The sequence below is a fragment of the Verticillium dahliae genome, genomic scaffold, assembly GCF_000150675.1.
Source record: "Verticillium dahliae VdLs.17 supercont1.2 genomic scaffold, whole genome shotgun sequence".
NCBI classification, from domain to species: Eukaryota; Fungi; Ascomycota; class Sordariomycetes; order Glomerellales; family Plectosphaerellaceae; genus Verticillium; species Verticillium dahliae.
In genome coordinates, this window is record NW_009276916.1 from 2,265,077 (window position 1) to 2,288,871 (window position 23,795).

Here is a 23,795-nt window from a genome sequence, read left to right on the forward strand (position 1 = left end):
TCCTTCTCATCAAACAGAAGAAGAAATGCGCCCCCCCCTGCGTCTTCACTCGATAAGATTGAGAGTTTTGGGACGGGAAATGGCAGATTCGTCAACGTCAAGCGTATGGCTTTGAAATTACACAACTATGTTGATCTAAAAGTACGGTACACATGGCAGCCAGATAGGTAGTCAGGCTTACACCAAAACAAGAACGCCCTATCGCCTGTGCTCAACTGCACAGCCTACTACTCTCTCTTCCGTGCCATATCCTCCTTCTGCCAACACCTCGCCTTCTGCCCATCGTGTCCCACTTCGTACCCATCATGAGGAAAAGATGAGGCGTCACCGTGAATGAGAACTGTATTTCTCACAGTCTGCACCTGCATATGCTTGATTCACCGCTCGCCCCGTTTTTCTTTCCCCGAATCTCCTGACCTGAATCCATATCCCGGTCCAGCTAAATACCATTTGAACGCCGGGTATTTCTGCCCAGCTTGCGCCATCCCACCCTATTCGACGCAATGAGACAAGCACAACAGTAAAACAACCAAAAAAAAATACACAAGACGCCGCTAACAGACAGACGGGCGACCCGTCAGGGAATATACACCATTGTAATGATGATCATCGGGAGTCGCGATCAATAAGTACCAAGGCGAGACAAAAAAAAAGATGAATGCAAAGCGCGGTTCCGGCGCAAGTCTCAGCAACCGAGCTCCTCCTCACACTCGCTCATGCTGCCGTGCCCTGTGTCGGTCTCCATGCCCACGACGCTCCTCGTAATGCTCAAGCAACGATCCACCATCTTGTGGCGGACGTCCTGATCCAACCCACACTGCTCGCCTGGCGTGCTGCCGATCCAGATGCGGAGGCTACCAGCCAGGCGTTCGAGCGAGGTGCTGAATGCCTCGGCAGCTGAGGGATGCGTGTGGAGCTCTGTCATGAGCTTGAATAGTGCCGTGCATCCGAGGAGCGACATGCTCGCCGTGACGCTGGGTTGTGCGAGCTTCTCCACGAGTTGGGTGCTCTCTCGAGGGGCCGGTCCCGCCTTGAAACGTTGGAGATGGGCAATTGCCATGGCGCACCGTAGCGCCACCTGGACATCGGGCGTCTGAACGGCTGGCGAAGATGAATCTAGGATCGGAGACACAATGTCGTTGATGGGTGCCTGTACGACGCCGGGCTGGACAGTTTGGATCGCAGATGCGATGCTAGCACCCCGCTTCTCGTCAACGAGGACAGCACGAGCGACGAGAGCTCGTGCCTGCGCGCCTGACGCAACGGGAGCTGCCTTGAGGGCATTGTCGAGGTGGCCCGACACGACCTTCTGAGACTCGGTCTCATCCTTGCCAGCACTCAGGCTGGCAGTCAAAGCCCGCTGGACTTCCTGACTGGACCACCAAGCCGCCACCGCATCCATGGGGGATCGCACGGCCTGATCATCCACAACAGCATCCATACCTTCCGTCTGCTCGTTCGCGTTTTCGGTGGTTGGAAGATTCCATGCCAGGTTATAGGCTCGTCGGATGATGTGGCAGTTCAAGACGTTGTCGCACTCTTGTTCCAGCAGCGCAGCAAGATGTTCGGGAAGCTCATCGTCGTTTGCTTGCTCTGAGACGCGTCGTTGTTGTGTGAGGATCCTGTTTAGTTGCTTGGCCTCGTTCCAGCGGGACCTCGCCAGCTTCGTGGCGATGGTATTGTGAATGCCGCGGGAGCCGAGATCCCAGAGCAGAACCCGAATGTGAAGCGCCTTCAGCATGGATCGAAGGGGGGTATCAGGGAGTGTGCCAGATGCCAACAAGGTCAGTGTCAGCCGGCTCTTGTTCACCTCGACGTCTCCACCGGCCAATTGCGCATCCAGAGCAATCGACCATGCCTTGACGCGGGCTGCCTCCTGTTCTTCGGTGAATCCAGTCAGTGCCTGGTAGCCGTGGACTCCGATCGTGTTTCGTAGGCTCAGCTTCATGGTTTTGAGGATGAGGGCAGCCGCCTCTAGAAAGAAGTTGTGCTTTGGGACCCAGACTGTCTGGATCGCAGTAAGCCATGCCTGTCGTCGGACATGAATGGGCGATGCCAGCGAAGGAGCAGGTTCGAGCGAGCTACTCATCTGTTCCGCGCCCTTCTTCTGCTTCTTGTCTGAAGGGGCAAAGAGCGAAGGCATGAAGACAGTAAGGAAGATGCCGAAGAAAAGAAGAACTTTGAGGTGAGAGATAAAGTGCGCGGCGGGGATGACGTGACCAGCGACGTGGAAGTTGCTGGACTTGAGGGCGCTGAGAAGTTGCATCGGAACCGCGAACAGACCACGGCCTTCTGGTGTCTCGTTGCTTTGCTCTTCGGTACGCACAGCCTCGATAATCATCAGGCCAGCCAGAGAGCCGACCATCAACTTGCCGAAATAGGGTGCGTTGTTGCCCCATCGGCCGCCTTGCTGTGCTTGTTGCTGCTGCTGGATCTGTTGTTGGCGAAGCAGACCAGGATTGCCACGGAACTGTTGCTGCGGCACCGGATAAGGCTGACCGGCAGCCATCTGAGCGGCGATGATGCGCTTCATATCTTCGGGAACGGTCATCATGCCCTGGGGCGCGTCGCCGCGAGGTGTACCCATGGGTGTGTTGATGTATTGATCCTGAGGGTACTGCATTGGCGTGGGTGGTTGTTGCATTGGGCTCATGGCACCGGTCATGGCACCGGCCATGAACAGTTTTTCAAAGGCTGCGATCCGCGCCTGCATCGCACCATTCTCATCCAGCAAGCGGTTATTTCGCTTCTCGAGATGGCGGATATATTCGGTAGCCTTACTCAGCACCTGAAGTGAAGGTTAGTTGGCGTTTCAGTTCAGCAGCATCACCAAACATACCGTTGCCTTGTTCAATTTGTGAGCCGGTGTCAGGCCGTGCAGCTCTTCACGGTCTTCCGTCGTATCTTCGCCCCTCGCACTCTTCGACATGATGCGCAAACTGGGGACGCTGTCTCTCAACGCTGCGATCTTGTCGTTGAGGTTCGTCCGATAGCGCTTCTCAATCATGTTGTGGGCCGTCTTCTTGACAGGCTGGTTGCCATCTTCGTCGAGCTCATCTTCATCATCCTCAGCGTCGGCCGACGACTTTCTCTTCCGACTGAGAGGCTTGCCAAATTGATCGGTGCCATCTGGAGACGAAAGAGCCCCCGCGGCAGCGGACCCGGGACTCGGCTCACTCTTGGGCGAGTTGTACTGCAGATGGGCGGGCATGGCGATGCTCCGTAGTTTCTCCTGTTGGGCAGGTGTCAGGAGGTTCAGCGTCTCGCCGCCTGGCGCGTTATATCGCTGAGGGGCACCCTGCCTGAGGGAGGCTTGTGCGGCGTTGTTGCTGTTGTTGATGGTGGGGTTGGGGTAGTATCCCGACGACGAAGTGTTGTTGGACTGGTCGTAGGTAGCACTGGTGCCAGTCGAAGGCGAGGCCTGCTGCTGTTGCTGAGGGGCGGGTGCCACGTCCCAGGACGCGGTCTGGAAGAGAGGCACGGAGTCGGCGGCACTGCTCGCGGCAGCAAAGTTGAAGCCGTCGTACGACGGGGTGTCCTGGTAGGCCCAATTGGACGAATCATACAGGAACTGATTGTCGGTATCGGCCTGGTTGCTGGTCGCGATGTTGGACTGGGAGGGGTCGGTCTTCACACGCTGAGCGGCATTGTCGTCGATGAAGGGAGGCTGCGCACCGAGGTTGGAGTCATCAAAGCCATAAATGGCTCCAGAAGCTTGGTCGGTCATGTTGCCGTGGGAAGGATATGCAACCATGGGCTGACCACAGGCATCCAGCGCGACGGGGTCGTGGCCCAGAGGTCCGATGGCCACGGGAGTGGGCGGGCAGAGGCGGGCAGAGGAAGGCTTGTCAAGCGAGGCGAGGCGAGCTGCGAAAGAGAGTCGTACGAGGTTGGGCAGAGATCCAGTGGACTGCGGTAGATGATTGGGATGAGTATGGGCTCGAGGCAGGGAGTCGCGGAAGATAATCGTATGACGGTCGGGACGATGCCGTAGGGGCCGGGGATTGGCAAATGGATGGAATGTGATCGTTGAGCGTGACGGGCGTGGAATGGCAGAGGAGGAGGTGCAGAGGACAGGAGTCGGAAGAATCTGGGACGGATCGAAACCGGGGGGGCATCGTACGATGTTGAAGCGACATGGGCTCAGCTGCGCCAAGCCGCTCTGGTCAGCCAGTCGAACCTGCCCAAACTCGGTCACCAAGTGGGGGGGGGGAAAGGCACCTTGGGCACCTACCTGCCTGTCGTCGCACAGGTCGCACCCGCCATACCCAGTTTGCCATCTGGATAACGGATCTGAGGGCCCACCATAACCGTCTAACGGGGACCAAGCCGGCCAGACCACGGCACTTCCGGCCTGTTCCGGGTGACTCAGCAGCCTACCATCCCTGATCCGTCTCCCTCAGTCCCGCTTCAGGACTGTCTCATCATGTCGATCTGTCTACCATCACTGTCAATCCCGCCGGACATCTCTGGCGGCTTTATATTCCTCTTTGTGCTGTTCGTTTGCTGAGGTTCGCTCCAAAGCCTAGTTTCCTGAGTCGATCGATTATGTGAGACAAGTCTTTGCGCCCTATCCACGGTTTCATTGGGCGCTGTGGCTTGGTGCCATACCATGCACCTTGCTGGTTATCGAGCCTTGGGTAATCTGCATAGATGCGAAAGTGCCATGATATTGACCATATTGAATTATTACTGTGACCGACACGCACTTAGCGAAGGACTCGAAGAGCTGTACTGAACTTGGACGTCGGATATTCCAGGATTGATCATACTACCACCCTTCAACCCACGTTCATGTCCTGCGCTTCATGCAAGCAAGTAAACGCCATTCTTTTTTTCCGACGGCTCTTTCGGTCGATATGTGTAAGTCAAGACATACGTTCGTACTAATCGGTGCCCCCGTCATGCTGTCAGGGCAGACCACAATGTTGACATGTTCGTCAAATGGCTGTAGTCAGGACCTGTGTTGCGAATCCTAGCTTCACTTAAGAGTAGCTTATGAGTATCCTCAGATTCAATCATCAGTGTCTCCATTCCTGTTGAATTATTCTATCCCCGACACATTTGTAAACGCGCATGCATACGCCACTCATAAAGTCAATCTGCGAATGGCCACACCGACCAAAACGGCTACGCCACCCGACGTTAAGATTCAGGAAACACGGTGTACTTAGCATGCGTCGTGAGGCGGAGCATTGTGTAGTTATTCGTAGAAAAGCTTGTTGAAATCAGTCAATGCTTCATCCGGGTACAAGCAAAGCTGGAACTCTAAGCAGCTTAGACAGGTTAAAAGCGTCGGAGGAAGTACCAAATGAGCACAATCGGTATTTACCTCAGGCAAGGCATATGAGGTACCTAGCCAGATGAGACCATTATCTGTGAGCTTATATACCCATTGGGTTCCCAAACTACCTTCCCGTTGATTATCACATGACATCTGTTTGCCTGAATCATCTACCGACTTGCATGGCTTGCAATTTCGATCGATCAAACCCAACATACTACCTGCATGGTCGTTTCTCCGCAGCCATTCAACAGCAGAAGACATTATTTTCGCGTATGGCTACCTATCCGCAGCCCGAGGCTTTTGGGTCCACACAAGGCGCGCCAGCTCACACTGGGCTCTTGAGAGACGAAACATTAGTTCTTCGACAGCTCTTAGGATACCACAACGAGCCTGCCTCTCATGCTGTTCATCTGAAAAAGCCAATCGACACGTTACAAAAGTCGTCGATGAAGGATGTCTTGTTTGTAGGGCTCGATATCGATACGTTCAAGGTTACGAGAAATTGGAACCAGACCAGCAAATCCACATCGGGTTCTCGATATCGGATACTCGAAAGCTGGAGAGATTGCTGCAAGAGCCAAGACTAGACCGACCTTGCAACCCTGCGATCAGGTCTTATCAATTCACTGTTGGTAATTCAGCGTACTGCCGACGAGCATCTAACAAATTCTTATTCGGAACTTCCCAGCCCATCGCTCTTGGCGATGTCAAGCCTAAGTTCGAATCTCTGACGGCTGACCGAGACGTGGTTGTGGTACTACACGGAGCCAATTCAGATCTCAAAATCACTCAACAACTCGGCATCAACATCGAGGAAACATCTCTTTACATTATAGATACCAACAAGGTGGCGCAGTTCTCTCTCCAGCTGCACTATAGGTGGGCCTGGAGAAACTACTCGACACATTGCAGATACCATACCCGTACCTACATGCAGCCGGTAACGACGCCAGACTCTGCCTGCAGGCCTTGCTCATGCTTGCAGTCCGTGATGCGGAACTTCAACCATCGAGCTCTTTTTTGCCGATACTCCAGACATTCAGAGAGGTGGCACAAGCCCCGAGACCCTTATCCAGAGCAGAGATACAGGCACCGATAATTGAAGCTGGAAAGCAGGCAAAGGTTGAGAGCCGTGCTAGGAGGAAAATTAGACGGGCGGCCAGGACTGAGAGGCGAAGGCTAGAAAGACTCACAGGCAAGTCTGATACAGTGCAAACCGCGGACATTGAACCATCATCAGGCATATCAACTGAGTCTCAGGCTACGAATTCGTGGAATCGGTCAGAGCACAGCATGTAGATTATTGCAAGTGAGGCGTTGGTGGTTATGTAGCTAGCTGCGGTAGCTTTGGACGGGACAATGGGCTAGGTGGGCGCATGGAACAAACTTCAAGGGAGGCGTGGCATTCATCGTTCAATGTACAGAATTATCCTACGTTCAGGATCTGAATACGTAACGGAAGGACTTCCAATGGCCCAGCATGGGCGTCGTTCTTATCAAAATTGTCTCATCACGGTAACGCTGTAGAGTTGCGGCTTATGTTATAATCGTACAAAACGTAGCAACAGAGACAGGAAGTGACAGCGTGTCGATGGATTTATTGATGTTTATCAAGGTACGTATCGTATTTGATAGAGCTATGTCATCTCAAATCCATAAAGTGCCATTGGATGTGTCGTTGCATCAGGGCGTGTTTGGATGGAGTGCAGATATCTTCCACACGTGGTCCGCAGGCGATACATAGTAGTTCCTAGCCTTCTAACCAGCCTCCTGCTCAATAGCTCCTCAGGCACCTCCTGACACGTTATAACTAACATGACTTGGCGAAATCGATTTCATTGCGTCTATTGAATTTTTAGTGTAATAAGATTTCTGATATGGTCTGTCGTGAAGCCTCGGAAACACATCGTCAGTTGGGTTCTACCGTATAGCATCATGATGCTTGTTGGAACGACCTGACTTCAACTCCGCATCCAGCCAGCATTTCGTCTTGACAGTTCGCGTTGCCCATGCCAGTTGCGGAATTCTCGTTTAATAAGTCTTCTCACAGTAACTTCGTTTCGATTAAAGCGTGCGGGCTGCCGCATATATCCCAAACAACCGAGTTCAAGCATTGGTGAAGAGACCAGGCCAAGCCTGGCTCCTCGCTAGTCGAGTGGTTCAAGATCAGGATAATAATTGCACGGCATAACTTCTCTTGAATTGTAGTTCAATGACAAGAAGTTTGGTGAATATGTTAGAACAATGGAAGCAGGAAAGGGGAGCAGGGAATCAGGATGAAGGTTGCAGCTAGGGAAGAAGCATGCACGATGCAGGTATGAGCAGGACAAACAATTAATTGATTCGTTCATTTTTTTCCATAGCTCTGTAGGGTAAAGGGGGGAATTTCATGTAAGCAGCGGTGATAAGTAGGCGGAACGCCTGGAACTTATCATCGACATCAAATCGAGGATGGTCGTGTGTTTACCATGTACTATAGCCCAAGAACAAAACTCAACGATATCAAAACTGGGCAGAAACTTCATCCATCATCTCAGCCTGACGCTCATCCATTTCTGGCCAACTTCTGGCCCCCCTCAAACACCTTGTGAAAATAGCCACTCGCAAAATCGACGCCCCTGGTACGGACCGAGATACTACAGACGTTCCAATAGGCCCCGGCCGGGAGGGGTTGAACTGGGACCTCACATTGAAAGTTATTTTTAGGTGCATGCAGCTCAGTCTTGTCAACTTCACAGACGCCAACCAGCCCCTGCCGCGGTATCGACCCCCATCCAAGCGCCGACAGGAGATGATCCTCGTCTCATCGCCTGGTCCAGTCCACGTCTGTCTATCGTCCTTTTTCGCGATGCACAAATCACTCAGGAAAGGGGTTCAGCCGAAAGGCCAAGGTGTGTATATACTATCCAAACAAAGCAAAAGAGAAACATGTCCTGAGACGACACGTTCGGTGGTATATCGACAAACAAGACCCCACATGCACCTTCATCAACTCGCCTATCGTGAGAACCCCCTCGCAATGCAAGATGCCACCGTCATGACTCCCTCCTCCTTCCACTGCACCAAGAGAGATAGAGAGAGATAGCAAAAGAAAATACCCAGCCCGAGAAGGCATTGTTGTCTCACTGCCCGCTGCCGGATTGTCTAAATATCGAAAGCCCCGAGATTCCGTTTTGTCCTAAATTACAGTCCTCCTCCCATTGTTGAGGGGACCTTTCGCCGTTACCATACGTCCTCGCTGTCGCGCACCATTTCCATGGTCGGCGTCTTGGGCTCCAGACGCTTCATGCGCTTGCGGTCCGCCTTGGACACCAGGGACGGTGTCATGGGGATACAAGGGGTGAAGGGCTGGTACGGAGAGTACGGCACTGCGGCCCCGGTAGCCGGCGTGCGCAGGCCGCTCGGCGAGAGAGGACCTGTGCGCTCAAACGTCGTCTGCTTGGTGTTATGTGCCACCATGGATGGGGAAGCCAGAGAAGGCTCATAGGCGCGCAAGGGCAAGGCGCCGCCGGTGCGGACGGCCGAGGGGGCATTGGGACGCTGGAAGGTGGCGCCAGGCTTAGGTGAGGCCGGCAGCGTGGGGAAACGCGTGACATGGGGCTTTGGGGATGTGGGAAGACCGACAAGAGGCGTCTGAGAATGGTCAGATGCGGCCGAGATGGGATCGGCCTCAGTGGGGGCCGATGAGATGTTGCGGTGGTGGTTGCCGTGCTTGGGCGGCTGGCTGAGGGGCAGCTGGAAGCCAATGCGCTCGTCGATGCTCTGCGTGCTCTCTGGCGATTGATCAGGGGAGATGGGTGCGGTCTGCACCTGTCCTCGCTGCAGGCCAAAGGGTACCTGGTCGGTAGGGACCGGAGGCGGCGGGGGCGGGGCATAGTGACGAGGAGGAATGGTGTCCATCTCCTGAGCCTCATACCGGGGGAAAGTGGCGGATTTTGGCGTCATCATGGGAGACGAGATGCTGATGCCGCGTACGCCCGTCTTCTTCTTGGGGGAGCGCAGGGCCGAGAGGATGGAAGAGGTGCGCGACTTCTTCTCCTCGGTGAGGTTGAGGGCGGCGGGCTTGTTCTTCTCCTTCTTGAGAGTGGATGGCGCGGTCGACCGGTCGGACGTCGACGACCTTGGGTAGGAGGAGGCGATGACAGGCGCAGGCGGTCCCTGGAGGATGATGCCTTTGGCCTTGGCCTCCTCCTGTTCCATCACGTACTTGTACATGTCTTCGAGCTGGGTTTGCGCCATGTGTCTGTCGGCTGCGACCACACGCTGGTCGACTGCGAAATCAACACCGGGGGCGTGGAGCGTGGAGGAGGGCGAAGGGGAGATGTAGGGTGTCACCGGACTGGGGAAGAACTCGCTTCTGTCTGGCGACGGGTACGAGAAGTTGCGAACGGGACTCCGTGGGATGCTGCGTGGTGATTCGGGCCGGGGTGGGATGATGAGACTCGGTAGCTGCTTCCTGTCGTCTTCAAAAAAGACGGCTTCCAGGTCCTCTTCGTCTTCTTCTTCTTCGTCGGCGGCTTTGAGATGCTCGCGACGCTTTTTGGAAAGAATGAGGATGAGGATGGCGACCAGCACCAGTGAGACTCCGTAAGCACCGACAATGGCACCAATCTGGATCGGCAGGTATTTCGTGTCTCTCAGCGCACCTGCGGAGAGAGGAGGGCCGTCTTCGGGAGCTGGCGCGGGACCCCACTCAATGTTGAGAGGATTGTTGTCTCGTCGTTGCTGTTGCTGGCCTACGACGGCGAGAGGCGAGATTGGTGAGGCGGCGACGGGTGTGAGCAAGATGGACGTTGTTGCAAGAAGGAGCGACGATGGGCCAAGAAAAGAGAGGCGGAGAGGTTGTTGGCGAGGTCGGACTCCGGACATCGTGGTGAGGACGTCCGGAAGTCTTAAAGGGTGAACCAGCTGAACCAGCTGTGATGATCCTACCTCCTGGCGGGCGATCCGAAACACATTACACATGGGAGAGTAACATGAAAGAGGGTCGGATACGCGGCGCACAAAGGTATATAGCGGTTGATGAAGTTCGGCACTGCGTCGAGATTGGCGCTGTGCGATGCAAGCTGCGTTCTGACTTGCTGGAAGGGCCCGGGATGGCTCGAGGTGGCACAGGATGGCCCCAGGCACTAGCCATGCTCACGACGCCAGTGGTCACACCTTGCATGAGAGCAGAGGAGGAAAATAGCGCCCACGAAGGCACGGCGCCGTGACTTGGTCGACCCTTGAGGGGACGTCTGGGGCCGTTTGTGGCCCTCCATCAACCTGTCGAGCGCCGACTGACGAGGGGGGGCGGGAGGTTGAAGACTGCATTTCAAACGTGGTTGGCCGGACCGTCGTGATGGCCAGGGGCTGTAAGCGCCGACTATGTACAGCCGGGGTCATGATTGGCGACATCTACCCACCATCAACCCCGCGCCGGACGAGCTAGAGGCGCATATCCGATGGCACACCGCGTTGCCAAGTAGTCGCTCGAGTCCAGCCCCCCCGGCCGCTTGCTGCTCCATTCGCACGGCAAGCCGCCCTTGGAGATGAAGACGTCTGCTTCTTGCCTCGCTCGACATGGTGTATGGCTGCGTCGAAGCGGAGAGCGAGGCGACTTGACTTGGTCATTTGGGACCCGTGGGACGAGTATCTGGTTCCAAATGGATTACACAGAGCCGTTCTGTGCCTGCTGCGGGCCCGGCAAGCTGCAACTTTCTCCTCTACTAGTCGACCCATGACCTCAGCGCTGGGACGGCAGGCATGTCTCTCGTGTTTCTCTCCCCCTCTCGGTTCCTCCTGTTCGTTGCGGCAGGTTACCTCGCGACCGGCGGTGGGGCCAACAACAATCAGACAGCGATGATCAGAGCACCTCGAATGGTGGATGGAAGTGTGACGATAATCCACTAGATATGCCCGTCGCGCCGTCACATCACCGCTTCTTCTCGTCGCCCCTCGAATGAAATGCCGAGAGGCGTGTGTTTCTCTCGGTGCTAAGGTGCCGACACGACTCGCGGACTGTGATCACAAGAGACATGTGGTCTCGCCCATCACAACGTGATTGAGAGTGATGAGAATTTGATGCTGACAGGTGGTGATGAGCACGCTGCAGGAAACTTATGATGTTGGTGTTCTTGCGCGGGGTCTGATTTTCTCTGCGTCGATGGCTTGCTGTCCGCGCTTGGGGCGGGAGCCTCAACCAAAACTTGACTGTGAAGCGATGTGACCAACGATCCAGAGATACGGTTCTGAACCTATTAGAGGCCAGGAACGACCTCCGACAGAGACCCCACAACTGCCAACGGTAAGGGTCTCGACTCTCGACAACCCTCACGAGACAAGAGGGTGGGAAGGGAACATGGCAGCGGGATGAGGCTCGCGGCGCGGCATGGTTCGGGACCGAGTGATCCATTCCTTGTCGCTTGGTTATTCTAGCGTTCAGCGATTCTTTGATCGTTGCTGATGAGGTCGCGATATGCCAGGCGTACGCGGATCCAGGCCCAGCTACAAGCAAGACGTCCATGTAGAAAGACGGCGGGCACCATCTTGATCGTCGTCATGCCACTCGTGCACATGCTCAGGACTTGGCACGCACCATGCCCGTCAAATATGAACCCTGGAGACACCGTCTCTGCCGAGCTGACATGTTGCTATTTTGGTCGCTGGAGTCGATAATGTGATGATGGCTTGCATTGACAATACACAGTCTGCAGGTGCACCAGCGAGTCGTTGGTTGGGTGGGAAGGGAGGGGAAGAGCCTCGCTGCTTTAAGCCCAGGTCGTCGACCGAGTTACAGCAGTGGCTCAGCCAGCACAAGTCAGCCACAATTGGCAATACCGTCATGTGAAGCTTCGGCGCCGCTCTCCTTTCCGTTTGGGTAATCCATGTACCTCACAAAGCGGGAAGCAGTTTGCATACTCATATCGCCATGACGGCACACGGGGACATCACACTGGGGTTTTCTCGGTGAGCAGTGACCGACATGGCCCCTTTTAGCCGTAGCGTACTATCAGTATCTCTTAGTGTTGCAGCGCAAGTAGCCCGAAGAACCTTGAACGGTGGCTTGGTGCATCATGGACTCTACTTGGCGGTACTGAATTCGCAGGGACATTCTCCAAGCCCTCCGTCAAACAGATAATATCCGCTCAGACATAGGGGCTACGTGAAATGAAGGCTGAAGTACATACAAATAGTGACGTGCTTCAATACCAATACAGGGCAAACTCGGGGTCGCCCAGAGCCGGAGAAGAAGAAAAATCACATTCATGTCGTCCCTTCCAAAACCAAGTGCCGCTCAATGCACCTAGGGATCAAACAAGGCCTTCTACTCCATCTTGTACACGTGGAACTTCCCAGGGACATCCTCGGGGTCCCTGTCAGCTGCCGCGATGTCGATACTAAACGCAGCTGTTAGTGAATATGGCCGAGGCGCGGGATTCCGTGGCGCGGGTGTGACAATGTCCAAAGAGAAAGACAAAGCCATCGCCAGATCTTCCTAAAATCCAAATTGTACTCACTGCACCAATGTTAGCAGACAATATCTGGAAGGGATGATGGACCAATGCATTGCGTACCATTTCGAGATAAGAAGCTTGTAAGATTGAATCTGACGCCGTCGAATGAGACAATAGATGGCCTCATAACATCGGGACAATCCTCTCGGGCACGAATGGAGCGTCTTCGGTCGTTGATGAAGTGATAGCCGCCACCTCCGTACCCACCGAAGGACATGCAGACAGATGTGTCTTGGCCAAAGGTGGCCTGCGACGAGATGATGTTGCCACATTGGCTGCCCTGATGGCCGGTGGCTCGATTGCTCCAACCAGTTGTGATCTCCCTGAAGTCGATGCTGGCGAAAGGGCTCCCTGGGTTTGGGACCGAACAACACACGTTGGGACTTACGTTTGCACAGTGGACACTGTTCTTTCCGCGACAGTCAGTGGCATCCCAGTTCAGCCAGATGTCATTAGCAGAGACGCCGGCAACAAAGTTGAAGAGGATCGGAGCGAAACGCATTCTGACTCGGGTGAAATCGTTGGCGGGGGTCGCTAGGGGCACAGATGAACTGGAGAAGACGGCGAGGACGGTATGAAAGAAATAGAGCCGGCGGAAGAAGGACAGATGCGTGTCTTATATCTGAAAGTTGACGGTTCAATCTTGCCAGATGACTCTTAAAACGAGCGGACTTGCCTCGTCGAATGGCTCGTCCAGCGGTCACTGACCCGTTTTCGAGTTGAAAAGCCTCATCCCAGGGTCAGGTATTTACATGTGAGCAAGGCGTGAAGGTGGCGGTGTCTCCATGGGCAACAGACCTAAAGCAGGGGAGAATCAGGCAACAGCAGCTGTGTTGGCCGCTTCAACATGCTGCTTGCATTGCATCGTTGCGGGGGCGGAAGCGGCAGAAGGATTCATGAGCCAACAGAATCTTCAAGTGACGCCAGCATGCAGAATTCGTTTTTGCGGTTGGTACGACCATGACGGCTGTGCTTAAGCGATGGTCGACCCCTGTCTTTGTTTGAGCCTGACAAGACGAGGCTCCTCCGAAGTCTGTAATTCGCAAATGCTGCCGGTATGAACCCCATGTGACTGTTTCCCCCTGATAGTATCTTCTTATACAATTTTCTACTCAAAAAACGTAATGTCGGTCAATGACTTTTGTTTCGATCCCGTGTTGCCCTTCAAATGGCTAATATCGATCCATCCACAAGGCATCGCGCTCTTGGAAGACATATTCCTTTTGACATTTTACACTCACTTGGCCAAACGCGCAGGTAGCTAGCTGTACTTGATTCACCAGAGCATACGTAGCACCGTCAGAAATCTCAGCATATGCTCAAATGCTGATTGTGTTCTTAATGCGCTTCACTATGATCCTCAACGGATTTTCATGTTCGGTGCTGGCTTAGTTCGTCGTGACTGAGTGAGGGTGTAGTATTACATGGTACATTCATCAGCACCGAGTTTATAGTGCTCTGGTGACTGAGCAACGTCAACTCAACACGCTGTCGTGTGCATGATGAGTGGTGTAGTTAGGAGGTTATCAATTATGGGGAGCCATGAACTTCCAATCGGAAGGGCCAAGCTCGCTTCCGTTTTGCAGGTGAATAACCAGGAAGTACTATAGCTTCATGTCGGCCAGTGCTTGGTCCTCAAGCTTTCCCAAAAAGATCAGATTTAATCGAATGCGATCACATCAGACATGAATTTGCAAATGGCTGTTGGCGCTAGCACTCCTATTTTGTGGCCCCTCCAGGTTGCAATCCACAGAGGCATGGGCCAGACTTTTCGCATCCCTGTAGAGCGTTCGCTGGGGCTTTACTATGTACATCCGTGGCAGACTGTGCGGTATTGGCGCCTAGTACCTAGTAAAGACAGACATACTCCGCCAGCCGATGCAGCTAGGGCGCCCAACTTGTGGGAGCTTACGGGGGTTCAGCATGCTGTCAAGGCGTGGGTTCATCGACTGGCCTTCTGGTCATGAAGTTTCGAGCCGGGTTTTGATCAGCCTCAGCTAGCTACCTATTCATAATACTCCTCCTCCTCCTCCTCCTCCTCCTACTACTACTACTACTACTACTACTACTACCTACTACTACCTCCTACTACTACTACTACTACTACTACGGTTTTTAACGATTTTCATAGTTTAATACGTCGTTCTTTTTTCGCTCCGCTTGGGAAAAACGTCTCAGGCGTCAGTAAGAGCGGCAAGGACCCACTCGGTCTAACGCTGCGGGTGGTCACACAGGCCCCAGGGGATACACCTGGCCCAAGCTCCAGGTCTCTCAACACCGGTCATGTGACTTCGTGCTGCGATTTCCACTTCACGCGATTCCAACCCATCACGACGCGTCTCACCACTGCACCAAACTCGAATATCCATCTTCTGAGATCCCAATGGCCCAGCCTGTTCACCATGAGCTTGTCCAGCGCAGCGCCTAGTGCGGCTGAGTCCCTTCTCGCCAGTCTCAACAAGGCACAATGTCGCGCCGTTACCTCCTCAGCACCCACCGTCGCCATCCTGGCTGGACCAGGGAGCGGCAAGACGCACACCCTGACCTCTCGTGTCGTTTGGCTCCTGGAGAATGCCGGCTATCATCCGGCAGACATAGTCGTCGCGACTTTCACCGTCAAGTCGGCTCGAGAAATGAAAGAGCGCATCGGACGGGCACTGGGCGACGGCCGTGAGAAGAAGATTGTCCTCGGCACCTTTCACAGCATTGCCCGCCGCTATCTCGCAGCCTACGGCCAACGCATCGGCCTCAGTCAGAAATTCGGCATCGCTGATGACGGAGATTCGAGGGCCGTCATCCAGAGGATCTGCAAGCGGCTGGGTCTGGTTGTGGATCCCCACGCCGTCCGTTCCTGGATCAGCAAGAAGAAGGCCAAGGGCTCCGAGCAGCACACCGCACAGCGGCCCAACGCCAAGAAGCCGCGCGAGAACCCCGAATTCGAGATTTGCTTCCGCGAGTACCAGGACCATCTCGAGCGCTCCAACCTCCTCGACTACGACGACTTGCTGACCAGGTGTGTGGAGCTGCTGCGAAAGCACCCCTCATGCGTGTCCAACGTGCAGGCGGTGCTCATTGACGAGTACCAAGACACAAACGGCATCCAGTACGAGCTTATGAGGCTATTTGCCCAGGCCCGCGATCGCATCACTATTGTTGGTGACCCGGACCAGAGCATTTATGGCTGGCGATCAGCTGAGATCAAGAATCTGTATCGTCTATTGAAGGACTTTCCCCGGACGGACGAAATCTCACTGGAGGAGAATTATCGGTCATCACAAGCCATCCTGGACGTGTCGTTAAAGGTCATCCAGCAAGACAAGAAGCGGTACCAGAAACTACTGCTTCCCGTCCACAATAAGGGTACGCGGCCGGTGTTGCGCCGCCTGAAGACGGCCGCCAACGAGGCAGAGTGGCTCGTCTCCGAGATCCGACGTGCCATTCTCATGTCGGGGAAAATGATGAACGAAGACGATGTGGCCATCCTGCTCCGGTCAGCAGCACTCTCCCGACACATTGAGTCGGCGCTCGGCAAGTGCGGCATGCCCTACAGGATGGTGGGCGGGAAAAAGTTTTACGAACGCATCGAGGTCAAGATTCTCATTGATTATCTGCGTGTCATCCACCAGCCCGAGAACAACGACTCGCTTGCGCGCATCATCAATGTCCCTCGTCGCGGTATCGGCGACGTGACTATCAAGAGTCTCGTCGAAGAGGCCGAGACTGCCAAGATGGACGTCTGGACTCTTCTGATGAAGCACTGCCGCGGGGACCGAAAGGCGCAAACAAACATCAAGAAGGCTATGGAGCAAAAGATCAGCGGCGAGCTCATCAGAATGGTCATGTCGATGAGGAAGAAGGTTGAGGAACCCCCGAGTGGAAGTCCCTGCTACCATTTGGTCGACCTTATCGGCGATCTACTCTCGCAGCTGAATTTTCAGAAGTACCTCCAGGACATGTACCCCGAGGAACATGAGGCGCGATGGGCCAACGTGGAGGAATTTATAAACCTAGCGGGCGACTTTATGCGCGAGCTCAGCGCGACAGTGGAAGACGACAAGCTGCCCACCATCGACGGCGTCCAGCAAGTGGAGGAGAAGGATGCGCTTGGCAGGTTTCTAGCCAACGTCGCGCTGGCTTCGGATTCACAGAAGGGCGAGGCGGAGAATAAGCCAATGGTGACCATTTCAACAATACACGCTGCCAAGGGCCTCGAGTGGCCAGTAGTCTTCGTGCCAGCCGTGTACAACGGTTCAATACCGCACGCCAGGGCGGAAGACTTGGATGAGGAACGGAGGCTCCTTTACGTCGCCATGACGAGGGCGCAGTCTCTTCTTTACCTCAGCTGTCCACTCTACAGCTCCCAGGCCGGGGGCATGGGTGGCGGAGGAGAGAAGGCTGAACTTTCCACATTTCTGCCCACTGAGATCCACCAGTCGTTCGCCAGGAGAGGGCCCTCGTTCAGCACCGAGGTGATCCAGGAGGTGGGCCGCATCCTAGGCCGCGCAGACTCTGTGCCTTCGGCGGAACGTATTTTTGCACAGATGCCGCTGCTCGAGAGACTGGAGGACACGCTTTACCCTGTCGACCCAGAAGAGAGCAACCCAGCGGGCAGGGCCGATAGGAACGGTTTCAAGCGCCACCGAGGTCCGCAGGCCAACGGCGACACTCCCGCCGAGGCCTATCCCCAATGGCAGACAGCAACCACCATGGAAGCCGCCTCGGCCTTCACACTGCCCGGTTTCACGACCGCTGGCGCGCACCAGACCGCCATTGCCGCGGCCAAGGAAGTCGCCGAAGCCGCCAGACCGCAACGTGAGCAGGCCGGACCAGGACACGCCAACGCGCGACGCGGCGAAACGACGAAGCGTCCCCCCGACCAGCGCAGCCTCCTGGGCTTCGTCAACAAGAGACAAAGGTCCGACCCATCAGGCACTGCCTCTGAGCCCACGCCCGTCGCGGCCGTTCGCTCGGGCCTGACCCGGCACGTCTCGACATCACACACGGCGGTCGCGCCCTATCCCCGCGGCCAGCCGGCGCCTCCAAATCCGGCCGCGCCGGCTCTCCCGGGACACAGGCTCACGGCGCCGACCATGGCGAAGCCGACGGCTAAATCACGTCCGCCAGCAGGCGAGGCGCAGGCGCACTACGGCTTCCTCTCGAGCTCGCCGGCAAAGTCCGCAGTGCCTCAGCCGGGCGACGACGACGCTGAAGCAGAGCAAGTCGTGGCGCCCGAGGCGCGGGAGCGGCCAGCAAGCTGTTTGCACGCGACGACATCAATGGGGCAAGGGGTTGGGCGGTTCGAGAGGCCGGCGTTACTGAAGAAGGAGGGCGGCATTGCGCCGATAGACCGGTTGAGGAAACCGTTCAAGCCACTGACCATGAACCGGCGTTAGCGAGGCGCACGAAAGAAAACCAACTACCCTGTCGATAGATTCTCGATAGATTCCATGAATGATGTAATGCCCATTGTAACGGCCCCGCCTGTGGATGGCCGGCCTCGTCGTGACCATACGAGGACCAAGCCGGACCACCTCTCGGGTGAAGCAGGAAGACCAGGAGCGGAGGTGTCACGGGGATAGATGGATGTCTTACGCCCAGGCATAACGCGTCCCCAATCAGGCCAGGAAGCGCACGGGTCGTAAAACCCCACCACCACCGCCCCGGATTTACGAGGTCAGCATGACGGTTGTTTGCTGTGCACCGACTGGGGACCTTGGTTGCCTCGCGTAAGGCTGACCACGGTACCTGAGACGTTCAGGTACCGTCATGGGACCGACCTTGGGTATATAAGATGGTCAAACTCTCGTCCATCGACCTGATCCAAGCCTCAAACGAGAAAATCCCATCCAAGAGTTGCACTACCAACCGAATCACGCCCGTCAATGTATGGTTCCACCATGACCCCCGTGGCCCGATCGGCCATCCTCCGCCCATCACCCAGGAGCCTCTCCACCTCTGCTCCCCGCCGCGGCCCCGCGCCTCGGAACCCGGGCTCCGACCTGTGGAACCCGAAGGACATGTGGCGCAAAGCCTCGCCGCGAACGAAAACCTTTGTTGTGCTGGGTGTCGCGGTGGCCGCCGTCGCCGAGGGGGGATTTTGGGCGACCTTTGGGCCGCGCATCTTCGGCAGGGACAAGACGGCCGAGTAGATTTGCACACACTTCTTCGTCGTCATCTGTACCAAGACGCTGAGGGAAAGAAAAGGCAGGCAGACAGATTGTGTATCGTTATTTGTTTCCCAAATCTACTCATAATTATCCCATCCAACGCCTTTTATGCCCGGCCCTGCCCGTACATGAATAACGTCCCATACGTTCCCCGCTGTAACCGTCTACCAATCCGGTGCGCTTCCGCATCCGCCTCCGGCAAGCACCTCCACTGGCCTGTTCATCTTGAGCGGCGCAAAGGGCTTGACGCCAGGCTTCTTTCCGCGAATGCCCTTGAAACCAACGGCCTTGTCGAGGCCCGCGAACGGCGCCTGGCCAGACTCTCCCTTCTTGACCTTCCACTTGGCCGTACCGAGTTCGGCGTCGAGCTCGGCCACCGGCGGCAGCAGCACGTGCACCATGCCGTCAGCGCGCTCCTCGGCCTCGAACGTCGCGATGCTCAGCTCGCCATCGTTCTTGCAGTCGCCGTTGGCGAGGTCAAAGTTGCGCTTGTGGTAGGGGCACGACACCCACGGCGCCGACTTCTTGGCGTCGCCGTTGGTGCTGCACCCGGAGTCCGCCTTGGGCGCGTCCGAGCACGTGTCTGCGCCTGTAGCCTCGCCGATGAGGCCTTCCGACAGCACAAAGGCACGCTTGTGCGGGCACATTTGCTGCGTGGCATAGTACTTTCCGCGAACACGCCACACGGCGAGCTGCGTGTCGCCGCGCTTGATCGTCGCCGAGATGCCGTTCGGCGCATCGTCGGCCCCGGCAAAGTAGGAGGCAGCAAGAAGAGGCTCCCACTCCTTCGATGTCCACCGTGACTTGAGCGCCTTGAAGTCCTCCTTGGCCGCTTCTGGCGCCCAGTACACGGGCCTCTCCTGGTCGCGCTCCGCCTCAATCTCCACATTCTCAACCGACTCGTCCGTGTTGGCAAACTGCTTGAACTTGTTGATGATCGAGGGCGTCGCAAGTGCCTCAGCCCATTCGTCAAAGAAGCTGTCGACGAGCTCCTGCATCTGTGCCTCCAGGGACGCACAGATGCCGAGCTTGTCCTCGAGCACGACTTCCTGAAGATACTTCAGGCCACCCGGCAGCGCTTGAATCCAGCTCGCTGTCCGCTGAAGCTTGTCTCCGGTGCGGATGTAGAACATGAGATAGCGATCAAGGATAGGGATGACTTCGGTGGGCGGTACGTCCTTGGCAAGTAGCTCCGCGTGCCTCGGCGTAACACCACCGTTGCCGGCAACGTAGATGTTGAAGCCCTTGTCCGTGGCGATGAGGCCAAAATCCTTGCTCTGCGCTTCAGCGCACTCACGCACGCAACCGCTGACGCCACCCTTGATCTTGTGCGGCGCTCGGATGGACTTGTAGCGCTCCTCGAGACGGACAGCGAGGCCAACCGAATCGCCGATACCGTAACGGCACCACGTGCTTCCGACACAGGACTTGACAGTACGCAGCGATTTCGCGTACGCGTGGCCAGACTCCATGCCTCCAGCGATGAGCTCCCGCCAGATAGCAGGCAGGTCCTGCCGGCGGGCACCAAACATGTCGACACGCTGGCCACCAGTGATCTTGGTGTAAAGCTTGTATTTGGCAGCGACCTGGCCGATGACAATGAGCTTCGCAGGAGTGACTTCACCACCCGACATACGAGGCACAACGGAGTATGTGCCGTTGCGCTGAATATTTCCGAGGAAACGATCGTTGGTCTCTTGAAGACCGTGCTGGGGCTTGTCCATGACGTGGCGGTTCCAGAGCGAGGAGAAGATGCCGCCAATTGTGGGCTTGCAGGCCTCGCAGCCAAGCGAGTCGGGCTCGGTTCCGACTTCGCGCATAACCTCGGCGAGCGTACGAAGCTTCTTGACCATGATAATGTGGTAGAGCTCGGCACGCGAGTATTTGAAGTGAGAGCACAGGTGGTTCTTGACTTCGTTGCCCATTGACGCCATTGTCTTGTTGAAGATTGTCGTCACGAGGGGCATGCAGCCGCCACAGCCCGTGCCGGCCTTGGTGCACGCCTTGATGTCGCCGATGCTCGTGCATGAGCCGTCCTTGACGGCGTCGACGACGTCGCCCTTGGTCACGTTGTGGCACGAGCAAATTTGGGTGTCGTGGGATAGATCGTCACCATCATCCTCCCCATCCTTTTTCGCGCCAAGAATGAGCTCGCTCGGTGGGATCTCGAGAACTTTCATGTTCTTGACCATGGGTACAAGCTTGATATAATCGCGTGTGTCGCCAATCATCATGCCACCAAGAAGGTACTTGCCATCTTCCGTGAACAGATATTTCTTGTACACGTTGGAGAAGGGGTCGCGGTAGGTCAGGGCCTTGACTGGTGCTGGCGGTAGGCCGTTGGTGAGCGTCTCGAGAGCCGTTTGCACGTTCTCCTTGTTGGCACGCTTCGCACGAGGGGGCAGCTTCTTGGGCCCGTCGCGATCAGCAAAGAAGTCACCAAAACTGGCGACTTCGACTCCAAGCAGCTTGAGTTTTGTGCTCAGATCCGGAGTCTTGAAGACGCGAGGCGAGTGCAGGTGAGCTTGTGTCAGATTGAAAGACAAGACGTCGGCCATCTCAACACCAGGAGCGATTAGGCCGAATGTCTGGGTCTGCCAGCTGGCACACTCGCCAATGGCGTAAATATCGGGCTCGCTGGTGCTCAGATCATCGCCGACGATGATACCACCGCCACGATCGGCGCACTTGAGACCGGCCTTGCGGGCGAGGTCATCTCTCGGTCGAATGCCAATGGCAAAGCAGATCGTGGAGCATGGCATCTGCTCGCCGTCCTCAAACAGAACGCCCGTGACATAGTTGTCGGCATCCACCTCGACCTTACCAACGCGCTTGCTGAGGAGAACGTCGAGGCCGAGGTCCCGGACCTGTTCAACAACCATGGTACCAGCATCGGCGTCGAGCTGACGGCTGAGCACCCATCGGTTCCTTTCGATAAGCTTGACCTTGTCGTAGCACTTGAGATCCATCATGGCATTGGCGGCCTCGAGACCAAGCAGGCCGCCACCGACAACGGCGCCGACGGTTCCTTTCCTATGTTCAGCAAATTCAATGAGGTTGATCAGATCGTCAATTGTTCGGTAGACGAAGACGCCTTTCGCGTCGTGTCCGGGGGTGTGGCGGGGTAGGACGGCATCGGAGCCGGTGGCGAAGACGAGGGAATCGTAGGAAACAACCTCGCCGTTGGAACATGTCACCGTCTTGGCCTTGGCGTCGACATCTGTGACTTTGGTGTTGATGTGGTAGCCGAGAGCTCCTTCGGGTGCGGCAGCATACTAGAAGACACACGGGCAAGGTTAGGCACTGTTGTGCGATCGACACGAGGTGAGCGAAGGCACATACCCATTCTTTTGGGTTCATGTAGAGGTTCTCGACTTTTCGGTGGTCGAAGAAACTTGTCAGGCCGACACGGTTGTAGGCCAGATGTGATTCCTCCCCAATGACGATGATGTCGTAGGCGCGTGTGCGGGCATCGAGCTTGAGCATCTTCTCGATGAAGGCGATGCCGACCATGCCCAGGCCGACAACCACAAGCTTCTTTCGCTCCGCCATGGTGAAGGATGGTTCCCCTAAGGGAGGTCACGATACAGGGGTTTGACGAATTGGAGGTGGGAGAGGGGGCGTTGTCAACCCTGGATAAGAGGTCTTGTTGGGTTTGGTGTACACTGATGATGTCTCGAGTCTCGAGCAACAAGTGTCAAGAAACAGTGAAGAGGAAGAAATTGGTATGGACGGGAGAAAAAGTCAATCATTCAGCGCAAGACACCCGGGCACCTCGTTGACAAAAGTCGCGCCACTCGGTTTCGGCTCTTGTGTCTAGGGTGTACCATTTCCGCGTGGCATGAGGTCAATATGGTCCAACCCAGCTAAGGGAATGGCCAATGGGCCTGGTCTCGTTCGCCCATGGTCTGATGTGGTGTGAGCATCTCCGGATGGGCGATCGTGGGGCGGAGCCATATCTCCAGGTTTCAAAGAGGGACCGAGTCTCGCGGGCGCATTAGGGAATAGCATGGCGTGTACTGGACCTCCCCGAGATGGGCGGGCGGGCGATATGATCTGGAGGGGTTGATGTCGCGCTCGACATGGAGGGGTCCTTTGCTGGGCGAGGTCAAGAGCGATGGAGTCGCGATAAGAGCTGCGCGAGATAAGACATTGGGGGAAAGCACTTATCCTCCAATAAGAGCAGGGACGACCGCCCGCAGCAGAGGCTCTGCTGCGCCCGCGGAGAAGTAACTTTGGGGCGAGTGCGACCCGGGCTGCCGCTAATCGCTCTTGCCAGCGACGAATCGCTCCTTCCTGGTGCTAATCGCGCCTTCCCCCCCTCCCCAAAAAACTGCTCGTCCCCCCTACGAAAATCGCTCGACAATCAGATACGCGGGATGACACCAAGCGCACCCTAAGAGGACAGCATCTGCATCGTCATGCCATCCGAGGAGAAAGCGCCCCAGGGTCCATTAGATATATGCCTCCCTCCATTGGCCCTCCCCTTGCGGCTCCTGATAGACATGCAGCCGGGTTATCGGGCTGGGCCGAATTGGCTGCCGGTCTGCCTCTCATTGGCCTCGTCTTCCCTGTCAGCAGCTTTTCCCGTCCCATTCTCTGGGCTGAAAGCTGGCGATAAGGGCCGCCGAGAGCGGGTGTGAACCATCTGCCTTTGGATCGTCTCAAGAAAACTAGTATGTTTTTGGTGTTCTTCATAATAAATCGATTACCGCCTCCATCCCCCACCGAGTCCGAGTGAGGACAGACAGTAGAGTTGAGCCGCATACGGAGACGTGGTGTAGTTACGATCTGTGGCTGAAGCACGATGCATTGCACGCACCGCCGGACGACGGACTGGCCGTA

At 56.0% G+C, this 23,795-nt stretch overlaps 6 protein-coding genes across 6 annotated transcripts; 3 read left to right on the top strand and 3 right to left on the bottom strand.

The window, feature by feature from the left end:
* Nucleotides 1-685: 685 nt before the first annotated feature.
* On the bottom strand, nucleotides 686-4,097 carry VDAG_01557 (sterol regulatory element binding protein Sre1; the record flags this gene model as incomplete). The annotated part of the gene is made up of 2 exons (XM_009650443.1): nucleotides 2,840-4,097; nucleotides 686-2,788 (listed from the first exon to the last, which is right to left on the bottom strand). The coding sequence occupies exons 1-2, from the start codon at nucleotides 3,725-3,727 to the stop codon at nucleotides 686-688; spliced, it is 2,991 nt and encodes a 996-aa protein (XP_009648738.1). The 5' UTR covers nucleotides 3,728-4,097.
* Nucleotides 4,098-8,509: 4,412 nt separating this feature from the next.
* Nucleotides 8,510-10,156, bottom strand: VDAG_01558 (uncharacterized protein; the record flags this gene model as incomplete). Its single annotated transcript, XM_009650444.1, has 1 exon — nucleotides 8,510-10,156. The coding sequence occupies one exon, from the start codon at nucleotides 10,154-10,156 to the stop codon at nucleotides 8,510-8,512; it is 1,647 nt and encodes a 548-aa protein (XP_009648739.1).
* Nucleotides 10,157-14,480: 4,324 nt separating this feature from the next.
* On the top strand, nucleotides 14,481-18,176 carry VDAG_01559 (ATP-dependent DNA helicase srs2; the record flags this gene model as incomplete). The annotated part of the gene is made up of 2 exons (XM_009650445.1): nucleotides 14,481-14,719; nucleotides 14,915-18,176. The coding sequence occupies 2 exons, from the start codon at nucleotides 14,481-14,483 to the stop codon at nucleotides 18,174-18,176; spliced, it is 3,501 nt and encodes a 1,166-aa protein (XP_009648740.1).
* A 504-nt stretch (nucleotides 18,177-18,680) lies between these two features.
* Nucleotides 18,681-19,045, top strand: VDAG_01560 (uncharacterized protein; the record flags this gene model as incomplete). Its single annotated transcript, XM_009650446.1, has 1 exon — nucleotides 18,681-19,045. The coding sequence occupies one exon, from the start codon at nucleotides 18,681-18,683 to the stop codon at nucleotides 18,930-18,932; it is 252 nt and encodes an 83-aa protein (XP_009648741.1). The 3' UTR covers nucleotides 18,933-19,045.
* Nucleotides 19,046-19,114: 69 nt separating this feature from the next.
* On the bottom strand, nucleotides 19,115-22,502 carry VDAG_01561 (nitrite reductase; the record flags this gene model as incomplete). The annotated part of the gene is made up of 2 exons (XM_009650447.1): nucleotides 19,115-22,225; nucleotides 22,293-22,502. The coding sequence occupies 2 exons, from the start codon at nucleotides 22,500-22,502 to the stop codon at nucleotides 19,115-19,117; spliced, it is 3,321 nt and encodes a 1,106-aa protein (XP_009648742.1).
* Nucleotides 22,503-23,324: 822 nt separating this feature from the next.
* VDAG_01562 (uncharacterized protein) lies at nucleotides 23,325-23,571 on the top strand (the record flags this gene model as incomplete). Its single annotated transcript, XM_009650448.1, has 1 exon — nucleotides 23,325-23,571. Exon 1 carries the CDS (start codon nucleotides 23,413-23,415, stop codon nucleotides 23,569-23,571), a length of 159 nt encoding a protein of 52 aa, XP_009648743.1. The 5' UTR covers nucleotides 23,325-23,412.
* Between the last annotated feature and the right edge of the window lie 224 nt (nucleotides 23,572-23,795).